The sequence below is a fragment of the Rhyacophila brunnea genome, unplaced genomic scaffold (genome assembly GCF_057557595.1).
Source record: "Rhyacophila brunnea isolate RB1 unplaced genomic scaffold, BYU_Rbru_1.0 scaffold_3, whole genome shotgun sequence".
In the NCBI taxonomy this organism is placed as follows: domain Eukaryota; kingdom Metazoa; phylum Arthropoda; class Insecta; order Trichoptera; family Rhyacophilidae; genus Rhyacophila; species Rhyacophila brunnea.
Window position 1 is genome coordinate 38,757,738 of NW_028232965.1, and position 19,480 is coordinate 38,777,217.

Sequence of the window (19,480 nt, forward strand, 5' to 3'; positions counted from 1 at the left end):
TATAAATTGTACAACATTTTTATTTTTTTATATCCCAAAAATATGTTGAAAATATTGTTTATTCTATAAATTATTGAACACATCAGTGATGTCGTGATATCTGTTTTCACATGCTTTCCATAAATTAAATAAAAGACACGATGGGATAATTTACTAACGTTTCTCTTGCTGGTGCTCAATAATAATGAAAAAAATAATTAAGCTTGACCCTCAAGCAATTTTGTGACCATAATATGGATAGATGAATATTATCTATATATATTTTTTGAGTTAAGTATATTGTATTTGTAAACGCTATTGCATATACATAATAATATATCAGTTTGGTTTGATAAATATTTATTTTAACGTAAATTTAATAAAATGATTTTTGTAACTATGTATTAGAAGAACGTTTTGTTGGAAACTTGTTGGTGCGGAAATTAAATCCCTGCGTGTAGGGGGTATTAAAATATTAATTAATGTTAGTTAATCAGCGCTCCCAGACTTTTTTATTTAGCACTACACCACTGCCTCAAATTGTAAGCGGAATATTCTTCTTTAACCACTCCGTGACTGCCTACATTGTTACATATTTTTCCACAAAGCTCAGACCTTCACACGACTATACGTTTTAATGTGATGAGATTTTTTTCGTCCGTCCGTATGCCTGTAAAGTTCAAACAAGCCTATATAGACAACAGGGGGGGGGTTTATTTAAACAAAGTATGAACTTGAAGAATTAGTCTGAACCCGTGAATGGCAGGTATCTGGGGTGAGAAACTTATATTTGGTGAATGGTGATATACCCAATGGCAGAGCTCCCATGCGTCGAAATCTTTCTCATATGCACTAAAAATGGGCTCAGGGCCTTCAAATTGGCAAGGGACTTGTTTTTCAAATATTTACTGTATGTATTATTTAATAGGCAAGTGATTTCAATATCACTACCATTCACCTCATTCTTAATACTTGTTGAAAATACCGAAGGGATGACTAACGATCAGCTATCGCAAACAATGCCTTTAATATAAATAGGTACTTACAAAATGTGTTAACTATATTATTAGCGTCATGAGTCGACCCAAATGCAACGCAATTTGTTAGTGCTCGGCCGTCGTGATTTGGCGGGCGCGGCGCGGCGGCGTCTTGCGAAACTCAAACGTATAACCGTGTGTATTATGCACCAAAAAAGACACTGTCTGCGAACATTTCACACACGGTTATACGTTTGAGTTTCGCAAGACGCCGCCGCGCCGCCTCCGCGCGACCACTACGTTCTTGCACTTATATTAACGCTGTACCAAGTATGTAGTAACTCACGATTTACCTACTGCAATGAAATTTGGCTGTCTATAGATAGGTGCTTTGGTCGCAGAACAATACTGCGTTCCTGTAGCAATGTGCGGTACATATTGTGTAAGCCAAACCTTACAAAATCAAACTCTCAAGTACCATTTTTTTTAATTTCACATTAAAAACTGCCGATATTTTTTGGTTTATTGGTTTTTTATCAGGTTAAGCTAATGAGGTCTAGCTAATAAAGATGATATCCCACTCTATATCTAACTAAACGACTATGTAATGTTCGAAATTCTTACGAAATTCATAATAAAACAATTTCTTACAGACAAATTCAACTGAAATACTTGCCTGCATATTCAAAGGAGAGATAAGTCCCTACCTACAATGTCGTCCTCGTGTGCATTTGCAAATGTTATCACTTGAATGGGTCACATTTTGAAAAGTTATTGTGAATATCGAAAACGATTTCCGGTCGAATGAATGACGATGCTCCGGAAATTTCAGCTCTCTGCAAAGTTGCGGCCATTGGCGTGCGCAGGTTTTCTGAACAGCATGCTCTTTTTATTAAATTTAAATTGCATCTTTTTTAATAATCACTTCAATGCGATTTTATTTTAAGTATGTACATAACATACTATTGACACTTACAGCATTCTATGGCAGTACTTCCCAACCTTTTTTTAGCTTCACAGCAAACTATATATAAAATTTTCGCAGCACACCGAAGAAAAAAAGGCAAGAGCTTCTTTCTACTTTCTTTACTCTTTATTGTTGAATTTTAATGTATGATACAATATCTTGCGGCACACTTCCTAATCATTAGTGGTACATTGGTTGGGAAACGTACTCACTATTTATACAAATACTTTTCCTAGTATTTATTTGAAACAAATATATACTAATAGGTAAGTACATCTACTTTTTCATACCGATGCTCTGTTTAACCTTTAAATGCATGATAGCAACTCTTTAATGTATAATAATGTATTATTTTTCTAATCAATCACATTTAATGTTTAATGTTATTATAAATTAACAGTGGCATATGTGAATAAAAACTATAACTATTTTATTAACACACTTTGTCCACTGCAGAGAACTGTAAGTTTTTAAATAAAATTTCAGTCACACGAAAAATATAGACTAATTCAGTTTGTTGGTGAAAAGTAACGACATGCAATTAAGGGGTAATTTTATTTAAAATAATACTTATGTATTGTGCCAATGGTCTCCAAAGAGACAGTCAACAGAAAAAAGAAATAGCATGTACCTACCCAATATAATATAATTTGTGATTTAAGTAATTGAAAAGAAATCGACAGTGAAAACCAGAATAGAATAGGCATTAATGTCATATTATAATAAGCAAAGAAACTATCATAACACATTATTTATTTTATAAACAGCTTACATGGCTATATTTATATTTTACAATACATTTTAATGTAAACGTTGGGATTGCATTTGTTTAGACATTTTTAGATTTTCAGCAAATGTCTATACAATTCATTTTAATTCTCAGGTACATATCGACGGCCCCAGGAAAAACCGGTGTAAGTCTAAAATCACAAATGTTCAGGAGAGCGAAAAAACTAAAATATTTACGCTATTAAATTCATCATATAAAATGAGTGAGTTTTTTCCTATCTTATTTAAGTAAATCAGATAGACTAATTTATGGTCTATATTCCTATCAAAATTTAATGTTGATTAATTAATAAACAGCTGAGATATTGTCAAAAAATCGTTTTTATTTGGAATAATATTACGCGCTTGGTGCTTTGACTTGATTCAACATGCTTTTGCGCGGACGAAATAGATTACAGACTCCGCGTAACAGACTCATACTCTGAGATGTAACCTTGTTTTATGTCGCGTTTTTCTTACTCTATACGATTTTATTTAGTACAACTATATTTATAATGCTCTTTTACGGAAGAACCATCATTGCGCAATGTTTAACTCGAAATAATACAGCGTGTCTATAAAGTTTTAACAAAGAGTATGAGGATATATTGACATATATAATTTTTTATACGGAGTTTTTATAATTTAAAAGTATTTAAGTATGATTTTTTTAATTTTTTTGTAAATTATTATTGATATTTTTATAAATAATAAGAATATGTACATAACGAAACAATAAACATTCAGGAAAAATGTTAATAATGGAATAATAAAGAAGTTGTATAAGAAATTAGTACATAACACTAGTAACTATTAGATTTAAAAAATAGCTAAAAGAAATGTTTTTTTATTCTTTACAACACAATTTTCATTAAAACTGTTGAAAAAACATAATGTCAATCGCCATGTAAATCAATAAGACAATTTTAATTTATTAATAGTAATTGACTTAATTATGAAAACTAGGGAACTAATTACTTTTATACTTATTCTATTAACTGCATCATTGTATTTCTTAGGGAATGAATTTTATTTAAATAAGTAATTACCATTTTAGAAAAAATATATGTACGGTTTAATACAATAATATAAATTACTAACCGCTTTGCTTATTTGAACATAATAATGTAGGTAGTAAACAACTACTGAAATATATTCTTGAACATTTGGCACAGATATACCTATCTAAACATCATACTATTTGCAAAAATATAGATTTTCTAGTTTGAAAATTATAACTACGTATTAACAAAATAACTAGTGTTATGTATACCTAACAATTATAAATGAAAGAGAAATTTATTACGTTCGTTCTCAGATGAGACCGAAGTCAACTGTTCATCATCAGAAATCTTTATAAAAAATTATAATCAATATAATTATTAGGCTTGTATTACAAGCCCATTCGATAATTATGATTAGGTACCTATCTAAAATGATATTCATACAGTATCTGTATAAAAAAGAGAAATTCCTTTGTCAGTACCTACCTTCTATTTTTTTAAGAGTATCCTTATTTGTGCATATAATTTTATAATACCTTTCTATAATTAAACAAGTAGGGACACTTACTTATTAGATTATAAAATTTCATATAAATCATGACCATATTAATTATCGTTTGTATTTTTTAATATCTATCGTTAATATGAATGTTATTGCCAATTATAATTAAATATAGATTGATTATATTCTATTGTCAACATAAACTTCAGTAAGTATATTTCATAATTGAGCTCAGTTACGTTAATTAATATGATGTTTTATGATTTTTATTATTTATTTAAAAGGTTGAAATAAATGTGTACTAATGTTTTCAAATTTAAATAATCAAATTTATTTTGTTGGTGTGGATTTGCATTTTTTTTATAAACTGAAAAAAATTAAATAATTTGCATTCAAGTAGGTAGTATGTTCTTGAAATGTTATATTATTATTTAATCGATTGCGTAGAGTTTTAATACAAATTTTCTCAAAGAAACACAGTTTACTATATCATTTGTCCATTCATAACTATTTATTTTGATAGTTTTACAAAATGTATAATTCAGACCAATTTAAATTGGATGAAATAATAATTAGGTAGTTACTATTTAAAGTGATTTTCATAATTTATAAAAATCATAGTCAATAGGTGAATAGGAGGTAAGTATATGAATTTAAGTACATACTTACCATTACAGATTTTTCAAATCTAATTGATATTTTAATTAAAATCTACGAGATACCGTGTACGATATCACCATTTGACATGGTTTATTTGAGTTTTTCACAAACTATAGATACATAATATTTATGTACTTATCTATAGTGTTAAAACTCAAATAAACCATGTCAAATTGTGATGGAAATATTATAGAACTGTTATTGTTTGTTAAAAGCAACACTGTATATTTATTTTGAACAAATTTAAATAACATCGAAAATTATGTCACCACTCACCAATGCTAAGATTATAATATAAGTATGTCTTTAATTAGTAGGTAATATTAAAAATTCCCAATCACCAGCGATGCGTTTGTTTTCAGAATACCTACACATAATTTTGTTTACTTTACTTCATCGTTTTTCCAAAATATATCTACTTAGATAAGCATAAAATGCTTTAGCGATTATTGACCATTAAAATTTTATTGCTACTTTCAAATTGTATTGTAAACAATTACACGTTTTCAAAAATCCCAGCCGCCTAATCCCTTTCGGCGAATGGCATGTAATAAAATAATATAATCCTTTGGGTAATTTCTATCTTTGAGGAATATTCAAAATACAAAATTATGCATAATATACTTAATGTGTACACTTTTATATTTTCAAAAATACTGAGAACTGACGCACGTGTTAATGATATTTAAACGAAGTTCATTACTATTATACTATTTCCAAAGCAAGCCATTCATAAATAATTCCATTTCAAAATGCAATGAAAAGGATTATTTAACTTGGTTGGATCATAAAAAATTAGTCAGCAATTAGTAATGTTTTCAAACTGAACCATGATAATAGTGATTTTTTATTATCTTTGTGCAAGATTAATTTAACCTAAATAATATGTAATGTCATTTTCTACTAATGATAAAATAACATTTTGAAGTCAAAACATAATATTTTAGGTAGTTACCTTTTCAGGTCCAAAATATTTGATTTTATAGTGATAGTAATATTTAATTAAAATATGTATTTTTCTACTGGGTATTTATGTAAATTAAATTTATATATTAGAATATTACAAACTAATTTTAAGTTAAGTAGGTAACTGCAAAGTAATTAAATATAATTATATATAAATAACGTTTTATATATGATATTATTTTTCTATTAAATAATATAATATTTTCAAATTGAAACTTTACTTCATTGTTTTGTTGATTATCTATATGGGAGAGTAATCAACCGAAAAGAGTAAGAGAGAGCTTGAAGAGGTCTTTATCATGCAGTGAATTATTTAAATAAGCGAATCAAAATTAATATAGGTACTTAAAATTTTAAGATAATATTAATTACTGAGAAGTTTTTTAAAGTAGCTATGCAAGTGAAAATTAATTCCGTTTCTTGTATTGGTTTTATATTAAATAATATATTAACTTAACTTTCTGACACAATAATATTGACTAACTTACTGCAAATACCAATATTTTTCGGAGATAAACCAATATGTTTTTTTAAATTATTGTGATACGTCAATATAAATCATGCCGTATATTTAGATCTCCGTAAAATAATGTTATAGCAAGTATAACAACCTTCTTATTTGTAAAATAAAGCGCAGTGCACTTTTGTTATCGAGGTATGACTATACTCCTCGGATATTTCTGTGAACACAAATTTGGTCGATGCGATATGTAGATATAGAGCACCATTGTCAAAAACCTAACTTCGTCAATTTTTATGCTAGAGACCTGATTTTTTTACAGGACATGCATAAAAAATTAAATATTATAAAAAGCGAATAAAACCGGAAACGCTATTTTCAGACTTACAATGGTTTTTCCTGGGGCCGTCGATATACAGGAAAAATACTGTTATTCCACCCTCGCGTGGCTTGAAAACTGAAATATAGAAATTAGTCATTCTCGAGCACGCGGCAGCACCTCTAGATCAGTAGTTATCATGTGCAGCCACCAGCGCTTTACAGAATAATATCTATTGAATAACATCATTTTCAGTATTTAATTTAATTAACTGGGCTAACGTTAAATATGCGTTATTGGAAATGAGTCATGACCAAGTACTTAAAAACCATTTTAAAATACCACGGTTGAAATATTTTGGTCGAAGTTATACGTTGACCAAGAATCAAGTCAATCCAAAGAATTGGCAACAATTGCTTTATTAATATTGTCGATTTTTCCTACTGCTGTATACTGTGAAAGACCATTCAGTGTAATGCACTTCATAAAAAACAAATATCGAAGCCAGTTGACAGATGTAAACTTAGAAGCAGCCATGCGGCTCACATTGGAAAAAAGGTGTATTGAGGAATTTTCATTTGCATTATTTTAAAATAAATAGATAATTATGTACTAAAATGTTCAAATGTCTTTTATTAAATGGACTTGTCTATAATTATTAAATTGATCCATTTTTTTAGTACTTAAATAAAATTTAGCTATAATTTTTTAATCACAACAAAAGTGAAATTTCGTGCGGCCACCAGACGTGTCCATAGAACTGTCAACGTCAATTGTGCGGCCACAGTTAAATTTAACATGAGAACCACTATTCTAGGTGTGTCTCAAAAACCTAGAAAGACAAGCTTCTTAACATTCCCGCCCTCAATATCAGTAACAATGTTTACAAAATATTACTTTATTTAGTCTATGACTTTTACAGGTGTGCAGCGTACACTTAACACACCTGATTATATGCATCTGCAGACAACACAAACTGCTGATTTTTTATAAAGAAACGCAACAATATGAACACTCTCTCTATTACCACTGAGTAATATAAAAAATACATGAATTTTCAATAAGACTTTAAGCGCAGTCACAAATAAATTTGAAAACCTTGCGCCATCTATACATCATGTTAGTAAGTTCATTACCATGACTTAATCATAAAGTTTGTTGCCTTTCATTGGCGAAGTTTGAACACCTCCGGTAGTATTCTTATTAGAATCATTTTGCATGAATCATTGGCGGATCGATAGCTTGGTGTACCTATTAAAAAAAAAAAAAAAAAACCTAAATAGGTAGTGAAATTTCCCACCAGTCTATTTTTATTAATACACTTACAAGTTTGTTTGTTATGAAGTTTTTTATTGTTTATAAATTATATATCCTACATAAAAACTTATAAATAAATACCTATTTCAAAAAAAGGTTAGAAGGTTTAACAAATTCAACATCATTAGCAGAACAACATAAATGTGTACGTTTTAAAAACTTCATTCTTTCAACACGATGAAATTCTTGAGGTTTCCTTGTTTTGCTATAAATACCGTTGGCAAAATCGATGTGATCCGACCAGTTCCGACAGTGACATTATTTTCTCGAATCGTGAACTGCTGTCCTAATGGTACAACCATACTTTTTAAAAGTGTAAGCACGACAGTCGCATGCTCTCCCGGTAATAACATTTCTCTGTCACCATCTAAAACGAAGATAAAATAAATTATTCTATGTTTTATACTGAATTATGATAATTTTAAAAATGTTCAGATTTTTGAGACAATAAAATATGATCAAGTATCATGTTGAAATGTGAATGATTGTAACACAGAACCAGGGTTCATTATAAATAAGTATATCTGAGTCTCTCTTTACACACGTTCCAGAGACCACCATCCAAAAAAAGACAAAAATATATTCCACTACTTAAGAGGACGTTCTACAGAATTGGCATTGAGAATTGAAAATATGATTTTTTAACATGTGGTCCATAATATCTGGTCTACTAGTTAATATAAAAAGGTCATGTGAAAGTTGTTTGTGTCAATAAATTTGCTCTATGACTCATATTTCACATTTATTTCATCAGGGCTGTCGAAGACATAAATCATAAATAATTATAATTTTAAATTTTTATTTATAATATGTATTATTTAAGTTTTGTGCATCTAATGCCGGGTCCACACTGGCAACAAGTTAAGTTGCTGGCAACCTCGTTAGATTTTACGATAATTATGATGATTATCGTAAAATTTCTTAAGCAATTATGGTAAGTATCGTAAAATTTAATGAGGTTGCCAGCAACTTGTTGCCAGTGTGGAAATGGCTTAATATCCACTGTGGTTCACGTAGTGGCATGGACCTGGGGTTAACTAATTCAGGAAGTCAACACCCATGATAGAATTTTTTCCAGTTTTGGTTGCATTATACCTATTCCAAAACTCTTCTTTAAAATTCGTTTCCGATTTTATAAATGGAAATTTCTCGGTGTACATAGTAAACAAACCTACGAATAAAAAAAGACAAGAAGGAACATACTGATTCATCGCAGTAAAATCTGGCAATCAAATTCGCCATTTTGAAAAGCGACGATTTTGCGTAAACAAATATCACGTGGTCTGTACGTGTGCGGCAAACTTCGAATGTGTTTGTAATTTTGTGTATTTTATGTTTGTGTATCACGCATTGTCGGCCATATTTGCCGGCCTTTCTGATTGCCGTGATTTGTACACATCTTCCTTCCTGTCTTTTTTTATTCGTAGAAACAAACAGTATTTTTTATTAGTTACTAGCTGAAGTACCCGGCTTCGCACAGGGTCGCTTCGTGGTTATATTTATCTTAGATATTTGAAAAATAATAAGAGGTAATTATTTTTTTAATATTAAAATATCTGTGTAATACAATATGGCAATATGAAAATAATTCTAATAGGAGTAAAGGTCAAACATAAGAACAGTAAATTAAAATCGAATCCAAAATATGAAAACGTTATTAATGTTATTAATGTGTATTAAAAAAAAATCAAAATTGGATGGAACAAACAAACAACAAACTTTGTATGTTATATAATAATAATTTAGAAACCTTCGTAGGTGTGCGCACACAACTGACAAAAGTTTCATCGCAATCGGATGAATGGTATAGGAACGCATACGAATAGTAGAAGAAGATGATTTTCTAATTCAGAAATCTTCGTGGGCATGCGCATGACAACTCACCAAAGTTTCATTGCAATCGGATTAATGGTATAGGAACGCATACGAATAGAAGAAGAAGAAGATGGTTGTACTAATTCAAAAACCTTCGCGGGCATGCGCACAACAACTGGTCAAAATTTCATCACAATCGGATGAATGGCATAAGAACGCATACAAATAGAAAAAGATGGTTGTACTAATTCAGAAACATTTGGGGGCGTGCGCACAACAACTGGTCAAAATGTCATCACAATCGGATGAATGGCATAAGAATGCATACAAATAGAAGAAGAAAAAGATGATAGTACTAATTCAGAAACCTTTGCGGGCAAAGGCACAACACTTGATCAAAATGTCATTGCAATCGGATAAATGGTATAGGAATGCATACGAATAGAAGTAGAAGATGATTTTCTAATTCAGAAATCATCGTGGGCATGCGCACGACAACTCACCAAAGTTTCATTGCAATCGGATGAATGGTGTAGGTAGGCATTCGAATAGAAGAAGAAGATGATGGTTGTACTAATTCAGAAACCTTCGCAGACGTGCGCACGACAACTCACCAAATTTTCATTGCAATCGGATGAATGGTATAGGAACGCATACGAATAGAAGAAGAAGAAGATGGTTGTACTAATTCAGAACTTTTTGCGGGCGTGCTCACAACAACTGGTCAAAATTTCATCGCAATCGGATGAATGGTATAAGAATGCATACAAATAAAAGAAGATAGAATAGAAGAAAAAGAAAATAGTTGTAACAATTCAGAAACATTTGCGGCGTGAGCTCAACACTTGATCAAAATTTCATTGCAATCGGATGAATGGTATAGGAACGCATACGAATAGAAGATAGAATAGAAGAAGAAGATGGTTGTACTAATTCAGAAACCTTCGCGGGTGTTGGCACAATTACTGACGAAAATTTTATTGCAATCGGATGAATGGAATAGAAGAGCATATGAATAGAAGAAGAAGAAGAAGAAGAAGATAGTTGTACGAATTCAAAAACCATTGCGGGTGTTACCACAACAACTGACGAAGGTTTCATCGCAATCGGATGAATGGTATAGGGACCATACGAATAAAAGAAGATAGAATGAAGAAGAAGAAGAAGATGGTTGTACTAATTCAGAAACCTTCGCGGGTGTTGGCACAATTACTGACGAAAATTTTATTGCAATCGGATGAATGGAATAGGAACGCATACGAATAGAAGAATATAGAATAGAGGAAGAAGAAGAAGATGGTTGTACTAATTCAAAAACCATTGCGGGTGTTACCACAACAACTGACGAAGGTTTCATTGCAATCGGATGAATGGTATAGGGACCATACGAATAAAATAAGATAGAATGAAGAAGAAGAAGAAAATGATGATTTTTCTAATTCAGAAACCTTCATGGGTGTGCATACAACCACTTACCAAAATTTCATTGCAATCGGATGAATGGTATAGGAACCATACGAATAAAAGAAAATATAATGAAGAAGAAGAAGAAGATGATGATTTTTCTAATTCAGAAACCTTCATGGGTGTGCATGCAACCACTTACCAAAATTTCATTGCAATCGGATGAATGGTATAGGAACGCATACGGGACAGACACACAGACAGACAGACATACAGACAGACAGACATTCATTTTTATATATTAGTATAGCCTATACTCTTCCCGCAAGTGCAAGCAATAAGTTTACAAAGTTTTATCGCAATCGGATGAACGGTATGGCTGCGCATTAAATACGAACAAACAAACACACAAATATTAATTTTTATATATTAGATATGAAGTTGGCATTGAATTTGTTATAAAATAATACACAATTAAAAGATTTTGAAATAGAAAAAAACACATTTCCAAGCTTTCAGCCGTGCTCACTCATGCATGTCATTCGTCATTTAGATAAGTATATACACATTTTGATGTTATCTTTGCAAAGTGCGAATGTAATGTTTTCAAATAATTGATATGGATTAATTATACCATCGTATTATTTTCTCGAAATCATAAACATACTATAATAGTATTTGAGTATCAACCTATGTTCAATTTGAATTGGGTTATAATACTAATATACCCGTATATATATCAATAGTATGTTTGCTACAAAATCCACCCAAGTTATCAGTACGTACTTGCACAGGTTTGATTAAAAACTATGATGAAATTAACATTTTAAAAATATTAATGCTTAATATTATTTTGTCAGCCCTGTTTTCTGATCGGCTTCCACGGCAGACAATATCAGTAATAATAATAATGTTTCTTGAAATAAAATCTCCGATGATTAGTGATTTTTGCGAAAAGATCGATTTAAATTAACGTAGTTACGACGCCGAGGTCCTTTTCATACTGAATTATATTTGAATGTCGAGCTCTTCAGCGGCCCCTTAAAACTCCACTAGGTTATAAAACCTGATGGTATGTATTTGAAAAAAGAATGATACAGTGTAGTACATTTTAAAATAATTGAGGAGCTCATTATCAAATACGGCCAAGTCATGTTCACTTTGTTTTTCAGGAGAGGCGAAAGTTTGTTTGACTACCTTTTCATGACATTTTATGTTTTTATGCAATCTATACAGCTTCCTATACTCACAATAAGACAATTGAAAATATAAAATTTTATTGAATATGCTTAGTTTTGTCATGAAAATCAACTTGAATACATGACATGGCCGTGTTTGATACTAAGGTGTTGACTTGGCCGCTTTTGAAACTAAAATGAGTTGAAATGGTATTTAAAATTAAAATTTACATAGGGAATTCAGTCTTACAGCAGTTATTTTAGCTCATTATCAATCATTCATTTATTCTTATTAATTAAAAAAAAATATATTCAAATGCTTGATTTTTATTATCCTTGTAATAAAATTATTATTTTTGAGCAAAGAATGGAATTGGATAGTTAAGGTAAGGCTAAGCATAATAAAATACGCGGATACGACTATTCGTTTAAAACACTCCGGGAGGTTATCATTTACCTCGGGTAAAGCAGAATTTTTATCAAAGACATCTTTATACCACGTCAATTAAATTGGTAAATATTATCTCAACTAGGCAACGAGGCAGATGGATATGAGGCAAGACTCATAATACAAGAAAAAATTGATCCAAAATAATTATTTTGTAATTCAAATCTGAGCCGTTTTCTCTGATGTCCTGTTGAACTTTTGACAAGTCAAAAAAGGAATACAAATTTCACATACCTAATAATTAACTAGTTTCTCATGCGTCAATGAGAGTTGCCATATATTGATGAATCTCCATAAAACTTAACAAAAAAATTACCTAAATCAACCCGACACGCCACGTCCCATGTTGCACTAAACAACTGCTGAGTGTAGCCTTTGGCACCGATAGGTCGTGATCGACCGCCTTCCCCTTTGGACAGTAAATAAAGCTCAGCCTTGAATCTGTTAGTCAACTTGATGCTACCAGCAGCACACAATACCATGCCGCGTTGGATAGTCGATATCTTTATGCCGCGAAGTAAAACTCCAACATTTTCTCCAGCTGAAGCCTAAAAATTTATTAAAACATATGATTATAGAGCAAATATGATGATAAAAAAATCATCACTCATCATGCTTCCGGTTATAAGCTCATTACAGTGTAAAAGGTATTAATGTCGACTACCCATTGGTCAAAGCTTGGTCATATATAATAATTATTATTGGTTAGTTATTATACTTAGTCATATATACTTGATAATGGATTTTTCTATGACTATTCATGGTTTTGGCGATAACGCGTATCTTCCAAACTTTGAATCTTTTAATTTTTGGAATTTGTAATTTAAAACTCATGTAACTATTTCAAATACATAGCAAACCATCAGAGCTGTTACGGGTTTTGCATTACATATCAGCGGATTCGAGATCCACTTCAAAAAAGATTTTGAAGAAATTTAGCGTAAATTTACAAAGATGACATGTTCCATAAAAATTTATAAAATTAATAAAATAAAAACCTCAAGAGTGCTCTTCTTGAATATCTGCATATCAGAGATTGTAGTAGTGATAGTTTGACCAAATCCTAGAAGCGCAGCAGGTGCATTCTTTTTCATTACACCTTTTTTAATTGTCCCAACAACAACTGAGCCTCGTCCAGGAGCAGTGAAAGAATTGTCTATGGCCATCATAAAAGGAGAGGTTACATCACGGACAGGAATTGTCATGTAATCATCAAGTGTGTCTAGTAATTTTCTAATAGATGGTACTCCTGTAAGTAAAATAATAATTTTAATATTATATCTCCCACCTTTACCATCATGACAGATCCATTCACTTTTATTCATATCTTAATGAGTTTGTCATGACAAAAGAAAAAGAAACAATATTAGTACTACATTATAGGGCAAATGCATAGTATGCAGACGTTATGTTATAGCGGCTGTACACGTACATGGATTTACTTGCACCAATAGTGTGTATTTTAAACTATTGCGATAATAACTATTTACACATAAAAGTGCTGACTGTCTTGCCAATTTCATTTTTCAAGAGTAAGCGAAACACAATGTTTTACCATTGTACCAATGCACCATTTCATGGTTATTCGGTTAATCTCAAAATAAGTCTCTGAGCAGTGAGTGGTGTAGTTCTCACACAAAAATGCTAATTGTCGCCCCAATCTCATTCTTGAAATGTCAGCGTGAATTAAATGTCATAATTATAATATGAATGATATTATAATAATGCTGTTTGAATACAAGTTAGAATAAAAAAATAGACTCACCAAATTTTGTCTGGTCACCTTGTAATGCTAAAAGTGCTGATCCACAGACAACGGGAGTCTTTAATCCATCGAACCCGAAATCTGTTAACAGTTCCCTAATTTCTATTTCCACTAATTCTAAAACCTAGAATAAACAATTTACATTATATTATTTAGAAGAACACTAACCGAGAGAGTATATCACAACCAATAGAAAAAACTTTCTTTGAAAAAAGTAAGCCAACCGGTCGGGAATCGAACCCGGCATCTCCAACGGGTAAACGCCCCAAACTAGTCGCATTCAGCCATTATGCTACGGAAGACATACTAATGACGACAAATATTTAAGCTATTGGCTATTAAATACCTACCACTCAGCGCTCTTCGAAATCATGTTACTTCGGCAATCGATTTTTGTTTATTAAATCAAAGTAGGTAGTTATTTTACTATTACAACGATTACTAACCGACGTCTAGGAATTTCTCCAATATTTTTTAAGCAACTTCTTGTACTTGCTAATAAATTATTAGCAAGTACAAGAAGTTGCTTAAAAAATATTGGAGAAATTCCTAGACGTCGGTTAGTAATCGTTGTAATAGTAAAATAACTACCTACTTTGATTTAATAAACAAAAATCGATTGCCGAAGTAACATGATTTCGAAGAGCGCTGAGTGGTAGGTATTTAATAGCCAATAGCTTAAATATTTGTCGTCATTAGTATGTCTTCCGTAGCATAATGGCTGAATGCGACTAGTTTGGGGCGTTTACCCGTTGGAGATGCCGGGTTCGATTCCCGACCGGTTGGCTTACTTTTTTCAAAGAAAGTTTTTTCTATTGGTTGTGATATACTCTCTCGGTTAGTGTTCTTCTAAATAATATAATGTTCAATAATCAGAATGATATATTCTTAAATCTTGTGAATTATTCGTTTGAATAAAAGAAATAGTTAATTAAAAACAATTTACAATTTATAATAAATTGACTGAATGTGAAAAAAATTGCACTAAAGGCCTCAAATATAAATAATATGAGTAAAGTTTAATCTTCGAGAATAAGGAATATCTTATTCTCGATAATTCGAGATTTGTTTAATGATTTCTTGATATTTTTATTGAAGATCTCAGGCAAGGGAAAAAATAATTTTGAAGATTGTTTCCATCAGATGATCTCCGCAAAAAAATTACCTTTCACTAACAAAAAATTTTGCAGAATTTTGCATCTATAGGATATGAGACAATTCACAATGTACCAAATGTAAACCTATATAATTTTTTTCTTATTTTCACTGATATAATTATTTGTATATATTTATTTTAATACATTCAATTAGGTACATATGGGCCTTGGTTACGTAGGTATGTAGATAAATGCACGCCAATCATTGAAATTTTAAGTTGCAGACGCATAGCCGAATTTTTTTGTGCTGACACATTTGTGCATTTCTTTTTTATAGACACGGCTGAGGTACACAAAGCAGTTGGCAGGTGATTTGATTTTGAGTAATCCTTGTTTTATGTTGGCAAGTGATATTTTACTTTTATTACTTAAGCCAGCGTGGCCACACGGTATTTTTTGTCATTCTCCGGTTTGGCTTGAATATTATGGTCGCATTTTTCGTTATTATTATTTTAACATTTTGTTTTTGTTGTTCACATCCATTCAAATAATGTCAAAAATATTCAAACCTTCAATCGATTTATAGTAGGTATTGAAAGAGTTTTACATAAACAAACTAAAAATATACACAAATCTAAATTGAATTCTTTTAATAAAAAAAAATATTTATTTCTCAAAAATGTAAAATCGGGGTTTCACTGTACATCTTTTGTATAACAGGCAGAATAAAAGTTAATGAGTAACTGAATTGGCAACAAGTACCCTAAAGCTATTAACAAAAAATTACCTCGGCATCAGATATGTCAGCTTTGTTTATAAAGACGACTATTTTCTCAACGCCGACTTGCTTGGCCAAGAGTAAATGTTCCCTTGTCTGAGGCATTTGACCGTCAGTCGCAGCGACAACGAGAATAGCTCCATCCATTTGAGACGTTCCTGATATCATATTTCGTATGAAATCTGCATGGCCTGGGCAGTCTGTATGAGCGTAGTGCCGATTCTTGGTACTATAGCCTATGTGAGCAGCATTTATTGTTATACCTAAAAAATAATACTCAGGTAGGTAAGCATCTGTCAGGATACTCGGCCGATTAGTGGAGCCAAACATTCCCATGTTAATTATAGCATATTTATTATAAAAGACAATGCAGTATGTAGGTACATCGTAAATTGTATTACTTCCATGTTAAACAAAAATTATCAGCAATATTAAAAATAATTGGATTAGATGGAAAAAACGGAAGATTGACAAAAAAATTGTACTGGAACCAAACCGCTCAGGTCAAACTGTGATGTTAGATGTTAGATGAGGTTCAAATTTTGAAGGGTGTACGACAGCGTTGCATTTTATCATTATTACTCTTTAATCTATACTCGGAGTTTATATTTAAAAAGTTAATTGATGACATCCAAAAAGGTAGATCAATACATAATGCTAGTTATGCCGATGACACAGCGCTACTGGTGGATAATGCCAATCACCTTCAATATTTATTGACTAAAGTAAAAACCGTATGTAATTCTTACTTAGTATGAATAGGCAAAAAACCATTTCAAACCAAAGTCAGAGATGTCCGTCTGCACATTGAAGGCAGGCCTGTAAAGAGGTTGGAGCATGCCTCGGCCACCGTCTTCATAAAGACTGGAGTCCAGACCATGAGATTCAGATTAAGATTGAGATGGCAAGAAACACTTTTGAAAAAATGAAATATCTCTTCTTCAATACGGGCATAGCTCTGGGCACTCAAATCATCAGGTGCAACATCATAGCCATACTGGTCTATGGAATCAAAGCCTAGACATTAAAGGAACGGGCAATAAGAGAACTGAAGACTTTTGAGATGTGGTTGTATTGGCATACCATCTTAGGTAGATCACATTACCAATGACGAGGTTTTAAGTCAAGCCAATAAGACAAGAGAACTTACAGCTACTATCAAACGCAGAAAAGCTGTACCTGCATTTCGGCCATATTTTTCGCAATGAGAAGTATGATTTACTCTAACTCATAATGCAGGGGAAGATAGAGGGCAGCATAAGCATAGATAAAAGGAGATTCTCTTGGCTATGTAACCTGTCAGTGGCTCTGTGTTCAAGGCGTTAAGGATTTGATACGACTGGGTTAGGGGGGGTTGTAGGTACTGGCAGTCAGTCGCAAAACCTTTGATAAAAGACGGCACCAAAAGAATAAGTATCCATTACTTACTTACCTCTGCTTTTCTCTTCTGGAGCTCTATCTATGGCATCGTAAGGAACATATTCTGCTAAGCCATCGTCCGACAATACTTTTGTTATGGCAGCGGTGAGCGTTGTTTTTCCATGATCTACATGCCCTATGGTTCCAACATTACAGTGATTTCGTTCTTCTTCTATTTGTGCAGTTGAATAGCACATACATCGTTGTAATTCCGGTGATATACTGCATTTTATGTTTAATTTTGACCTTTCAAACTGCAGTAACCATTTGTCAAAATTGGTAAAATTTCTCTTTGTTTGAATAAATCCTGAATGTTTTATAATACGACTGCAAAGTTTTGTAAATATTTGACCGTACATATTTTAATACACTCTTAACGAAAATGGAAAATATGTTTTATTTATTAAAAATAGTTTTGTATTCGATCTTTTCTAACCTCAAAGTTTGACAATTTTGACATATAGATCAAAAGGTTGCCATTCCATTTTGCTATTCCCGAAATGTTAGTGCTGCTACCTTCAATATTTTGTTTTTTCTTTCAAAAATATCAGATTGACAAAAATTAATGAAAAACTGAAATTTTTGCAAGTTAAATTTTAGCCTTTAAAATGTGCATATTGTTATATTATCACAAGTATCTTGTAAGAAACTATGTGAGAGTTAACCTTTATCGGACTTTATCAAAGAGATTGAAAGACAGGGGAGGAGTCCAATCTCTTTGGACTTTATCCAATACTATAGATTTTAGTAAATTTGATGTAAAATCATATTTCCCATTTTCCTGACCAAAATATCAGTAGGTATAGTCCTACAAACTTATCCAAAGAATGGTCAAAAATGTAGCTACAACAGTATACCATATGGACGCCATTTTGAAAACATCATTCGAATGTCAGAATCTGTCCAGTTCTGTTGTGATTGGATATCCATTCTTTAGATAAGTTGCTGTACAGACCTACAAACTTGCCTATATTTGCACAAATTGTATTCATTGATCGGGAATAAGTGAATGCAGATATTAAAATAAAGACATTTCATATTTATTCAATTTGTATATTATATATAAATAAATTGTACACTAAAAAATATAATTTCATTTCATTGTATTACATTTCTTGAGACAGATAAATGGAAAATACAATTCAATATTCGATGAAGATCTTTGAGTTTCTTTTGAGTGATAAAATAATGTATCATATTATATGCAAATTGCTGTAACTAGACAATAGAGAGCATCATAATAATAATATAATGGATTATTAAAATAATATCGATTCAATGATTCAGTCTTAAATATCTATGATTCTAAGGTATAGATATTTTCGATACATATCTTTAAATACCCTATTTTTTCAGAAAAGTTCACAACAGCGTCATCTGTAGTCATATTATATAATGAAAAATGTAAACAATACATTCATAAAAATTAATAACTATAAATGCATATACACACTATATTAATTACAAAGAAAGAAAAATTGTACTCGCATTAAAAATATCTTATGAACAAACTTAATATGTAATGAGACTTATTTACGTATTACATTCGATAAAAAAAAAATGAAAATCCAAACAGAGGTTTCGAGTGCGATGATTTTCATAAAAATCTCAATAATGGTGGTAACAAGATACAAAATTAAAATAATATCACATATAA

General features: G+C 31.3%; 1 protein-coding gene across 1 annotated transcript; it reads right to left on the minus strand.

The window, feature by feature from the left end:
- Positions 1 to 7,213: 7,213 nt before the first annotated feature.
- On the minus strand, positions 7,214 to 18,311 carry LOC147068327 (uncharacterized). The gene is made up of 6 exons (XM_085953151.1): positions 17,837 to 18,311; positions 16,414 to 16,667; positions 14,530 to 14,653; positions 13,763 to 14,013; positions 13,081 to 13,312; positions 7,214 to 8,286 (listed from the first exon to the last, which is right to left on the minus strand). The coding sequence occupies exons 1-6, from the start codon at positions 18,180 to 18,182 to the stop codon at positions 8,081 to 8,083; spliced, it is 1,413 nt and encodes a 470-aa protein (XP_085809277.1). The 5' UTR covers positions 18,183 to 18,311; the 3' UTR covers positions 7,214 to 8,080.
- Positions 18,312 to 19,480: the final 1,169 nt, after the last annotated feature.